The sequence below is a fragment of the Marmota flaviventris genome, chromosome 1 (genome assembly GCF_047511675.1).
Source record: "Marmota flaviventris isolate mMarFla1 chromosome 1, mMarFla1.hap1, whole genome shotgun sequence".
Taxonomy (NCBI): Eukaryota; Metazoa; Chordata; class Mammalia; order Rodentia; family Sciuridae; genus Marmota; species Marmota flaviventris.
This window is the reverse complement of record NC_092498.1, coordinates 60,166,268-60,179,680: the sequence shown is the minus strand read 5'-3', so window position 1 is coordinate 60,179,680 and position 13,413 is coordinate 60,166,268. Positions and strand designations below refer to the sequence as shown.

Here is a 13,413-nt window from a genome sequence, read left to right as displayed (position 1 = left end):
ACTGTTATGACTAAAAAAGTCCTTTTCTTCCTGACTCAATAAAACATCCTATATCATTTCATACAATACTTAAAATATGTTTCAAAAAGTACTTACTACAACATTATACTCCCATATCATCCTCCAAAAATCGATTACTGTATTTGCTAAAGGTCCTTGGGTCGCCACATATGCTTTTGGCCCATAGACACCCTAAAATGATCAAATGCAAATTTCACATTTATTATTTACCAAAGATATTTCATTACCTAAATTTTAAGGTTTCAAACTTTATCAGTAATAGTGTTTTCACCTAAAGCATTTCTAAATAATTTTTCTTTCATAGCACATAAAAACATGGCAATAATATATCCAATTCACTTCAGGTTTTGTTAACTATTACTTTTGTGCATTTATTAGACATGCAGAATTAGTAATTAAGGATCATTTTATACTAATTAAAATTTTTTATTTACCTGAGTATTAAAAACTAAATTCCCAATACCTAGTCAACAAGCTAACTGCAGCAGAAACACAAAAGCATGCTTTGATTCTACAAACAATACTAAAACTAGTAGTTAATCGTTTCTTCCACAGTCACCATCAATTATTTATCTATTAAACTTAAAATTTATTGAATATCTCCTACATAGGTTTTTATTTTATTTTTTGGTACCAGGGATTGAACCAGTAGCACTAGATGACTGAGCCACATCACCAGCCCATTTTAAATTTTTATTTTATTATTATTGTTTAGGTTGGTTTTGAACTTGTAGTCCTCCTGCCTCAGCCTCCTGAACTACTGGGATTACAGGCATACACTATTGCACCCAGCTCCTATTTATTTTAAAAAATAAATACAAGAATATACGAAATAGGATAATTGACTAAAACAATAAAACTGGCACATAATGTACACACAATGAATTTGCATCATTAAGTACAATTAAAATCTACTTTTAATACACATCCTCATAAAATAATATAAATACTAACATCTGAGAAAGCTAACAACCTATTAATTAGTTTTTTTGAATCTATTAATTTTAGATTTTACTGAAATTATAATAAAATTGATTTTGCAAAAAAATTTTATTTGAAACCATGACTGTTCATTGTTGACATAGATAAGATTAATTTTGCTACGCAAACTCTTCCTACTTGACATTTTTGTCAACACCTTATTAAAATATGTATAAATACCATATTATTATAAAATATCTAAACATTACACTTTTGTATAACTGTAAAGATTAAAAAACAGCAAAACTTATGGAACAAATTAAAAATTTTTTATTTAAACTCAACCAAGTAAGAGGCTTGCATCTCTCTTTGTTTATAACCACATAAAAATCTGACTACTTTTGATATAAGGATAACCAAAGTTATCTAAACAAGGATAAATTTAATCTTGGATGTGAGCTGTCACTTGAAATAGTAACAATTACCAAAAGTTTTAAAATCTAAATTATGCTCTATAAATTTAAATAAATATTACCTATTAATTCCAGTCCTAGTAATTTATCCTAAGAAATTATTCAAATGAACAAAGAGGCTTATTGCAATATTATTATTAGAGAAAAATGGAAAACTATATGGTTCAGCTACAGAGAATGACCACGAACATTTGTACACATAAGCTCAAAGTGATAATTTGAAAGATGACTTAGCAATAGGTAGTGTTTATAAGCCTTCAATGTAAAAGAAGAAATAGAAAACTATCTCTGTCGTCATAAAACTTAGCAAAAATTGTTTACTTATATGAATAAGGAGGCTAGAAGGAAAGCATAGATTGTGCCAGGGCAGCGACTTATTTTTCTTTTGTTGTTGGTACTACTACTTAAGCAATTTAAAAAACTTTAATAAAATTGGTATGTAGGAGACAGATGTGGTAGCACATGCCTGTAATCCCAGGGATCTGGAAGGGTAAGGCAAGAGAATCACAAGTTTGAGCATAGTCTCATCAATTGAGCAAGACCTTGTCTCAAAATAAATAAATAAATAAATAAATAAATAAATAAATAAATAAATAAATAAAAAGTAATACTAGAGAAGCAGCTCAAGAGCCAGAATGCCCCTGGGTTCAATACCTAGCACCACAACAAACAAAGAGAAAAATGGTATATAGGAAGATGACTTAGAGCATACATACCTTAATAAAATTTGCATTGATATAGTCTGAATCTTGAGAAGGAGTCTTTAAGGTCAACTTAACCCGACTGTGATCGACTACAAAAAAAAGAAAATATTTCATAAATTATGTATAGTTGGCATTCAGATATTTTCTAATGAAGCATAAGTACGGTCAAGAAGATAACTAAGAATATTTTCTTTAAAAAAATTAATGAAAATGAAGTATAGGTACCAGAAATGTAATTTCTGACATGACAGTAACAGAAAACAGAACTTAAGTAAAACAAAACCAGTGATGTAAAAAATTGTATTATGACTGTAATCAAAATCATCTCTGGGACTTTTTGAACATACAAATTCTAGACATAATCCCAGATTTACTACATTAGACTTTAGGATTTAAGCCTCTGTAGCTTTAAAAAAAGCATACCAGGTGGGGAGCAGTGACGCACACAATCCGCCTGTACTCTCAGCGGTTCAGAGTTCAAAGCCAGCCTCAGCAACAGTGAGGTGCTAGGCAACGCTGTAAGACCCTGTCTCTAAATAAAATACAAAATAGGGATGGAGATGTGGCTCAGTGGTTGAGTGCCCCTGAATTCAATCCCTGGTACCAAAAACAAAAAACAAAAACAACAACAAAAAACCTAGCATACCAGGTGGGTGACTAATGAACAATTAACCACTAATAACTAATACACACAAGCTCACTGGCACAAGTTTTATTAGGAAATCTAACTTTCATATTTTACAGGTAACTATAAAAATTAAGTAAATTATGACAAATTAATGAATTAAAATATATCAAAATTGCTCAGTGATGTAGTTGCCAATAATATTTATCATTAGGTAATATCAAATTATGGTAAAAAAATCTATAGACCAAAATTCCAAAAACATTAACTTTATGAAATCACATTTTTCTTTATTACATTGTATTTAAGTAAACAAAATATGTACATGATTTTTAAAAATTAAATCTGTAATAAAGGTATAATATTAAATCAAGTCTTCCCCTGGCCTTCAATTTCAGAGTTCATATCTTGTTTTGATTTGTATTTCTTGAATTATACAAATGACTATACATATTTTCATACATTTCTGGTTATTTATATTTCTTTTTTCCATAAACTGATTATTTATTCTTTGCTTATTCTTCCATGTCTACTTTTTCCTCCTTCCTTCTATGTAATCTACACAAAAAGAGAAAAACAACTCTGTAAGATAGGTAAATAGTTTTTTCCAGTTTGTGTGGATTTTAAAACTTTTTATTTAATAAAGAACTAATTTTAGATATACAGAAAAAATGCAATACTAGTTTCCCAGTACTTCTGAGTTTCCTCTAATATTAATATCTTACATAACCACAGTACAATTATAAAAAATCAGAAAATTACATTATTAAAACATTAATTAAATACACTGCACAACTTTTATCATTTTTCCCCTAATATCTTCTAATTCATGGACAGTGATTATCAAAGGCAATTAAAAACATAAAAAGACAAAAAAAATGGTAACAAACAGAAATAAATTTTTTTGGCGAACTCTTAAACTTATTTTTCATCTGTCCAAAAAAAGATTTAGTGCGAATTTTATTAATTTATTTTCTTAAGGAAACTTCTTTGAAAATTTGTAGGAAGAGACAAAGAAGAAAGACATTCGAGCTACTAATGACAATTATTCATCTCCTTACCATGTTTCCAGTTAAGAGAATATTAACATGTTTTAATATTATACAAAAATAATATACTGTCATTTATTCTATTTACCCTAGATATTGCCCCCATTTTTATGACATTTGAAATAAAAAATATACGTTAAAAAAAAGCTTACTTCTGGTAAATGAGAATAAAATATTCAGTAGTTAGAATAAAGGTGGTAAAATAACAATATGAAATTTCCTCTTACCTATTTCCCAGTAATAAGGGCTTGGGGTTGGGGTTAGGGTTAGGAACCCTTATTCATATGGTCTCTATTCAAAGTATCTCAATGGCAGAGTACAATAATTTGTTTAGCACTGGGTTTTCCATAAATATTTCTGATGGTTATGAATCCAAATGAAAATAGTGATTACCAAATAGCTGCCTACATGCCAAACTGTTTATATGCAGGCTGTGAATTAATTTTTTCTAAGATGAAAAATTTTAAGTATATATACAATAGTATAGTGAATTCTTGAATGTCCATTATACAGCTTCAATAATTTTCAACATTTTGCTAACCTTACTTCATCTATCACTAATCATTCAACAGGTGGGGACCGAAGAAAGCAAGTTAAAATTCAAACTTTTTGGTGTTCTATATTCTGCATTAAATTTGAATCAGTAAGTTCAAAATGGGGCACAAACATGCCTTTTTTAGAATTCCCCATTTACACTCTAAAGCAAGGGTAAATATAGTAGTCAATGACTTATATTATACAAATACTGTATTTTAATTAAGAATTTAAAAAATAATTCATCTCATATATTTTAATATTCTTCATTGATGTTTTATTAAGCATAAAGATGAGAACAAGTCTAAATATCAAAGAAATAAAATCAATTATTTCTCTTCATGGTTTTGCTGACTGCCTCTACAATCTCCTAGGAGCCTGACTTCCAACACAAAACCAAGAGGCTCCTTAAGACAGCAGTTTTTCCCTCTCTATCCTAAGCAACATTAATGACCTATGGCAAACAAAAAATACCAAAAAAAAACATAAATGTTGTTACCTCCAAGGACACAGAAACTGTCTATTAACTAAATCCTACTTCTGAGAAATAAAAGAATCTCTACAATTAAATCATTAATAGGCAGAGTATCATGATCCATCACTTTTAAAGTCTAGTTCAGTTCTAGCCTTTTCAATTTTCAATGAACAAACCATAAGTGGGTCATCCTTTGACCCAACAGTTTGCTGAAATTTCTCAATTCTGGGATTAGCCTCAGTATCCAGAACATATTAAAAACTCTTACAAATCTGTAAGATTAAAAAAAAAATAATGTATAAATGTGAACAGACTTTTACCAAAGAAGATATACAAAGGCAGCACACACGAAAAGATACAAATTAGAATCAGAATGTGAACCACTAGTATAAACCTATAATCCCAAATTCCAAAATTAGGCATTACACCTGTGGCACACATCTGTAATCCCAGCTGCACAGGAGGCTAAGGCAAGAGAATCACCTGAAACCAGGAGCTCCAGACCAGTCTGGGCAAAATAGTGAGAAATAATCTCAAACAAACAAATGAAAATATCCCACAGTAACAAGTGTTAATAAGGTCGTGGAGAAATTGGAAGCTTCACACATTACTGTTGGGACTATAAAATGGAATAACCACTTGGATTATGGTTTAACAGTTTCTTAAAAATCTACATGTAAGTTTCTAAAGACACAGCAATTTCATTCCTACATATCATCCACCTAAGAGAAATAAAATTATATGTACACATAAAGACCTATATGGAAATATTTATAGCAGCATTATAATGTTCAACTGGTGAACAGATGAAGAAAACACAATATATACATAAAATAAGATACTATTACTCAACAATAAAAAAAATGAACTACTGATACTACACCCTGTATGACTGTGTTTATATTAAATTACCAGAAAAGGAAAATCTGTAGAAATAAAGCAGATTAAGCAGTTGCCTGGGGCTTACAACAACAGATCTTTGGGGGCAATAGAATGTCCTAAAAAATGGATTGTGCTTATTGTTGTGCAACTCTAAATTTACTTAAAAAAAAAAAAAAATCATTGAGTTGTACACTTAAAATGTGTAAATTTCATGGTAAATTTATTTCAAAGTTGTTTAAAACAGACATGTTAGTAAGCATTCAAAGGAAATTGATAAATTATTCTCTAATAGCAAGTAAATATATTAAGTATGATTACTTTTAAAATAATTTTCAAAATAAAAACAAGTGGAAATCTACCAAAAACTTATCTACCTATCTACTCCATAAATAATTTAAAGACACACTGACCAGCCCAGTGATCTCAAACTCTAGGCAAAGTCTCTCAACTTTAACACACTGGCATTTTGGCCTGATAATTTTCTTGTGGGGTAAGCTGTATCCTGTGCATTATAGGATGTGTGGCAGTACCCCTTGACTGTATCTATTAGATGCCAATAGCAGCAGACCTGACAACCCCAGACCTACAACCGAAGTATCTCCAGGTGTTGCTAACTGCTGCTTGAGGAACAAAATCATACTATATTATCTGAGAACCAATGTCTTTTTTTTTTTTTTTTGCATTTTGTATTAGTTCATTTTAGTTATATAGAATATCAGGGTTCATTTTGACATAATTATACCAGCTTGAAATATAATTTGCTCTAATTAAGTCCCCAGCATTTCCCCTTTCTCTCCCCCTGTTCCCTTTCTTCTACTCTATTTATTTGTAGTTTTTCTATAGGTCTGTCTTCTATTTATTTACAGTTTTTTTTTTTCCCAAATTAGTGCCTTGTGGATATACATAAATGTGAGATTCATTGTGGTAAATTCATATGTACATAGAAAAGTTGTAATGTCCCCCTTCTTTTCTCCCTTATTTTGGTCTAGCTTTTCTTTTGCTTAAATTCTCACCCCACAAATTAATTAAACAGATACTTCTCAAAAGAAGAACTACAAATGGCCTGAAAATAAATGAAAAAATGTTCACATCATTACCAATTAGGGAAATGAAAATCAAAACTACACTGAGATTTCATCTCACACCAGTCAGAATGGCAGTCATCAAGAATATAAACAATAGGTGCTGGAGAGGATGTGGAGAAAAAGGAATATGGGAATGTAAATTAGTACAACCACTATGGAAATCAGTATGGAGGTTCTTCAAAAGAACCACATTATGACCCACTATACCACCCCTTGGTTTTTATCCAAAAGAATTAAAGTTATTATATTATAATGATATATGCATACTCATGTTTATAGTAGCATAATTCACAATAGCCAAACTATGGAACCAGCCTAGGTGTTCATCAACAGATGAATGGATCAGGAAAATGTGTATAATTTTATTGTGTATAAAATTATACACAATAAAATTTTATTCAGCCACAAAGAAAAATGAAATACGTCATTAGCAGGAAAAATGGATGGAACTAGAGATCATTATGTTAAGCAAAAAGCCAACTCAGAGGCTAAAGGTCATATGTTTTCCCTCTGTGAGCTAGACAGGAAAAAGGAAAAGAAAGAGGTGAGGAAGGAAGGGATTTCATGAAAATCAAAAGGAGATCAATAGAAGAAAGGGACCAGGGGATGGAAGGTGGAGTGGAGGAGGGAAGTGCTGAGAAGTGATATTGACCAAAATACATTTTATATTGTGTGCACGTATGAACATGTAACAAATCCCATTATTATGCATTAAATATAATGTACCAATAAAAAGTGTGGAAAGAGAAAAAAAAATTCTCACCCCAATTAGTTGCAAGCAATCTAAGCCTCTACCTTTCAGTTTCTAATCGGTAAAATGGAATATAATAAATAGCTTTGTTGTCATAATTATGGTCAAAAATCCATTATGGTGATAATCTATTTAGCACAGATATCAGCAAACATTATAAATTAAGGCTTCCATTTTTTTCAGAAGACCACTGACCTTGTCCTCTAACCCTATTCAAAATTAGAAAATTCTTCTTTCTACTCTCAGCTTTCCTTATGTCCCTCATTACTACTATATCATTCTCAATGCTCTGTATGACTGATCATATATGTTTAATCTATTGTTTATCAAGTAGACGAAAATATAAACTTCATAAGGCAGGGATTTTTGACATTTTGTTTTTTCATGTATCATTAGTACATAATATATACTCAAAGCCTTCTATAAAATGAAATGAATGAAACAACATATAAAATCAGAAATCTGGAGCTATTTAAGATTTCCCTAGATGACGGAAAAATAAGTGGAGAGAATGAGCATTAATTACAAAGCACTGCAAGATCACCTCAAGATTATCTTGCTTAATAAAGTGTACAGAAACCCTTGCCAATCCCTATTCTTGAAGTGAACTAGTGCTAAATCTAAATATTGGTGTAAACTACCCCCCTCATTTATATCTAAAAAAGAAGCTCGATGTAATAGTATTAAGAGGTATAGCTCTTAATTAGTATTCTTATAAAAGAGACCTAGGGAGCTTGTCTGCCCCATCTACACATAAGTACACAGTAAGAAGGCATCATCTATGGCAAGCCCTCACCAGATACCAATATGCTGTTGCTCCGATCTTGGACTTCCCAGCCTCTACAACTGTAAGAAATACACTTCTGTTTATAAATCATTCAGTTTATGGTATTTTTGTTATAACAGCCTGAATAAACAAATACAACTGGTGAGGAATGTAGGGTGTTTTGCAAAAGCTTAATGAATGGTTATTATCCTAGGTACCATAAAATGTTTAGATCTATTTAACACTCCAAACAATCCTAAAAATATTATCATTATCATCATCTCCATTTTTATAGATGAGGAAATCAGGTACAAAGAAAATGAGTCCAAGATAGGTACCAAGTGGTGAAGTTGGGATTTGAATTTTTGAAGTTAAGAACTCTTCACCATTATCCTAAGCTGCCACTTGTTATTTCTGCTAACACTGGTCATCCACATATCCCATAGCTGAGAATAATGTAGAACAACAGAAAGATGAAGGATTAAATTTAGGCAACAAAATCAGTAAGGAACAGAGGAATGAAAACAAGAGAAGAATGAGATGATCTAAAGGAGAGTTATTATTAAAAAAGAAAATTTTAGAACAGGGACAGGTGAATGACATCAAGATAGCACAAAATAAACACTGAAAAAAAGACCACTGAATCTGCCAATTAAAAAGTCATAGGAATTTTATATTTTATCAAGGATGTTTTAGAAGTTTTGAAAAAGACTAAGAGTTAAAGGTATGGTGTCATGAAATGCAGATATTTCAAGACACTAGAAGTAAAGGCAAAGAGAAAAAAAGACTACTGGTTGCTTTATTAGATAGCAGGTACCAAGCAAAGTATGTGTTTAAAGTTACTCTGTCAGAAAACTGTTATATAAGAATATAATTATAATGTTATTAGAATATAATGCTATTTTGACCCCTAAGAATAGTGAATCCACAAATAAGTGAGCCATCGTATGACCAATTTTTTTCATGCATAAGTAATTAATCAAGATTCTTATTGTGAACAGATAATAGATCTGTCAGTATTTAGCATTTTATAAAAACATTCATTATCTATATTATATTTTAATGAAATCGCTTCTTTGAACAAAGAGTCTATAAAAGATATTCTTAAAATTTTAGTATTTAAAAGCAATTTATTATTAGAGAAACTGTGGTGTTTAAAGGGATAAAATTAAACAACAAATTAGAAGGAAAAACACAATTACAAATTATTTTGAAGTGTACCTTGGAAAAAAAGATTATTTACTAACTCCTTAACAATCAAACTTGGGAAGAATAAAGCTAGTTAGGTTACAAAAGACTAATTAGCATTTCTGTTTTGTTCTATCAAAATATTTCAAACTTACATGGCAGTATGTCCTTATATCTGTTCTTTTTAACATTTTCTTCTTTTTCTCCAGTGGCTGTGGGATAAATCTTTTCTGTTCTATATTTGGTAGATAATCTTCTTAATCGCTTAAAATACAAGAAAATAAAATTCAAGTTTAGAGAAACATTTATATTTTTAAATGTTAATGATTATAAGAAAATAAAATTCAAGTTTAGAGAAACATTTACATTTTTAAATGTTAATGATTTACAATCACTAAATTTTGCTGACCCAATTCTTCACAACTAATTTTCCTGTTTCTCTAAGCTCTTAATTTCCCCATCCCTAAATAATTAACCCTAAGGATTTCTTTTAGCAAAAGTGCAAACATAAGATTCACATTTATTCCAATGAGAAGCAAAGGTGGTAACTAGAATAAAAATTAGTAATTTTATTTAAAAATATCATTAATAAGCTGAGTCAGGATACTTAGTTCTTTAATGTATTCAAGGAATTTCTGTTTTAACCTAACTGTTGCAATAACTAAGTTGAAAAATCATGCCTAAAAAGAATTATGTACGATTTCTTTATTTCTTCTCTCAATAAACCATGAGCATCCATGATGTGCCATGCTAAGGCATAAGCTAATAATTACTTATAAGACACTGCAAAACAAAGTTCTTTCATATTGAATTGGAAATGTCCAACAAAGACCAATTCTACTTATTCACTGCAATACAGAAGTGGTTTGTGGGTTAGTGACAAATTCTTACCACATATGGCAGTAGGGATGTTCGTTGGGACTGGAATATTTCTGCACGTCAGTAATACACTTCCTGCTTTCAGAAGTACTGAAAGTCGGCATTGTGAATTGTTTAAATTCTACTCAACTACACTGCTAAAATTTAATTTCAAAGAAGTTTACTTTCTTTCAGGCTTAAAAGACATATTGAGGGCATTATGGTTTTACTGTTCAACAAATTATTAAATACAAATGAAATGAAAAAGATGTCTGGTAACATTTAACTTTTTCACCATTTATTTTTGCTTCTTGTAATGTTTTTAAGCAACTAAGAATGGTACATCTGCTCTTTTTAAAATCATCAATTTTAATATAAAAATCTTTGCCTCATTGTTGTTATAATTTAACATTAAGCACTTGAAATAAATAGGCACTTAAATGCAGAATGGATAATGTTTTTGTCTTTAAAAATTACTTAATTTTATCATTATAAGATGATGAAAAATCTTACAATCTTGTTCTGTGTTGGCACAATGCCAAGTGCTATATTTACAATGTTTTTTCTCCCTATGGTAATGAAGTTCTTAAAATATATACAAGGTTATCAAGGGAAAACACTGTATTCAGTTTTTTGTTATTGGTGAGAGGGTGGTCAAACCAGAACTTGGATACAATGTTGGTGGAAAAAATCATCAGCACAACTCAAGGAGGGAAATCTGGGAATTACAAATGCATATAATGTCTTGGTAGTTATTATTTCTACGAGTTTGTCCTCCAGATAAAACTGCCACATACATGAAATAATATATGCACAAAGTTACTTATTGCAGCAATGTTTATAATAGCAAAAGACTGCAAATAATTTTTAAGTTCTTTAATAGGGCTGTCTATATACTTTGTTTTATTCATATAGTCAACTTTTATGATACTGCTAGAAAACAAGTGAGAAGCTCTGTATATATGGCAATTATGGCAATATCTCAAAAATACATATTAAATGTAAAAGGCAGAAAAAATATGTGCATATAAATATACTACTACTGGTGTTTGAAAGAGTTTAAAATATATTTGTATTTGTTCATATGCATAAAATATCTGGAAGAAAACAAATATTTGTGGGGATGGCAAATGGGTGGGAAGGAAATATCACTACATGTCTTTTCATACCTTTTGGATAGGAGTACACTGCCTGTTTACAAAGTTAAATATAAAATAATGGGAAAGTCAGAAAGACTTTGATTTCATATTCCATATTAACAAAAACATCTTACATATTTAATCAGAATTTTGTTTCTTCTGCTCAAAGATTAGGTATCTGAAAGGACACATTTCAGTATCCTAATGCATAACAAATATGTGAATTTGATTTGCAAAAGGATATCAATTTAACAACTGCAGAAACACAGGAAAAGAATGCATTTTAAATTACTGCCTCAAAAAATATATGTAACAAAAACAACAAAAAAAGGAGCTGAATTTAATTATAAATGTTAATGTACTTTTGGACTCTGTTGTTACTCTAAACATTTCTTCTTTTATGTGACAAATTATGTTATTGAGAAAGGTACAAAGTTTTTATGTCAAAGAATTGCCAGTAATTATATAGTGAACCTTGAGAACACTAGTATGTCACAACAGATATTTAAGTTTGATTTTTCTTCTCTTTTTAATATTTATTTTTTAGTTGTAGTTGGACACAATACATTTATTTATTTGTTTGTTTGTTTGTCTGTTTGTTTATTTATTTTTATGTGGTGCTGAGGATCAAACCCAGGGCTCACAAGTGCTAGGTGAGTGCTCTACCACTGAGCCACAACCCCCGCCCCTTAAGTTTGAATTTCTATTATTCAGTTTTCTTAAAGTCTGGCATATCATGGAATGCTTTATACATTCAAGCTTAAAATGAAAAATGTTCTAGGAAAATGATAGTCTTTCTAAATATTATACTTAGCTCTGATATGGTTATTACAACTGTAAAAATGTACTAAAACATCAATTGTACCCCATATGTAAAATTACTATTAATGAAATATATATGTATATGCGAAATATATGTATACATAAAGAGAGAGAGAGAGAACTTAGAAATTTTCACACCCATCAAGATACAAAGGTGGTCTACAAAACATATTAAAGCTTTGTTTTGTATTTAAAAAGCAAATTCTATTCAAGTGTATTAAAAAGATATCTTCAAGTAGAAGTACAAAAAAATAAGCTTAACAGTTGAATTAAAATTCTGGATCTGCTACTTTCAGTTGTATGACAATGAACACATTTAATCCCCCAGTGTCATAACCCTTATCAAATGGAAATAATAATTCCATACTCAGCAAGAGCCTGGCATATAAAATGGATCAGTAAATGTTAACTACTATTACAGTCAATTATGGAAAACTGTTCAAATGTTCTGTTATTTCAGACTTATTTCTTTAAACCCTTTCCTAGATGAAAGATCAAGAAGAATTACACATTCTGGGTCAATCTGTCTGCCTGAACTGGTGAGTACTATAAAACAGGAGTTTGCCTACCACACTTCCAGGTTCAGGCTTCAGAATCACCTGGGTAGGGGTTATGGGGGGAGAGGCACAGTCTGACAGCCCACCTTTAGAGTTTTTGGTTTAATAGGTCTGCAGTAAAACCTGACAATTTGCATTTTTAGTTCCCAGGTGCTGCTGCTACAGTTCATGACCAAGTTTTAAGAACTACTAGTACAATAAGGTCTCTAAGCTTTAGAAGGAGTGTTCATTAACATGGGAAAATGAAGGTTGATTTTCAACAATTCTTAGGTTTCTCTGTATTTTATGTATGGCTTGACAGCATCAAATAATTTTGAAAAAAAATTGCTTAGGAATTTTTCATAGAATAATGGAGAATCAGGAATGAAGAGGGAAAATTATAGTTATCAAAGGCAAACAAAAAAGGTGGGTGTGGAGGAATGGAGATCATGGTTAAGCAACAAGTCAAAGCAAAAGCTCTAATTGCAAGAAACAAAAAGGGCATAAATGAAAGAACTTAATAAAGGTTTTGAAACCGCAAATAAGAAAATTAACACTCTTTTTAAAGTCACTTTTCTCTCTCA

At 30.5% G+C, this 13,413-nt stretch overlaps 1 protein-coding gene across 2 annotated transcripts in view; it reads right to left on the bottom strand.

The window, feature by feature from the left end:
- The window catches only part of Ptpn12 (protein tyrosine phosphatase non-receptor type 12), a 105,050-nt gene that overhangs the window by 52,804 nt on the left and 38,833 nt on the right, over positions 1-13,413 (bottom strand). For both annotated transcript variants that reach the window (XM_027926306.2, XM_071613425.1), the window contains exons 2-4: positions 9,630-9,738; positions 2,132-2,208; positions 97-192 (exon numbers count right to left, since the gene is read on the bottom strand). In XM_027926306.2, the coding sequence (XP_027782107.1) occupies positions 97-192; positions 2,132-2,208; positions 9,630-9,738 (282 nt within the window). The remainder of the gene's footprint in view (positions 1-96; positions 193-2,131; positions 2,209-9,629; positions 9,739-13,413) is intronic.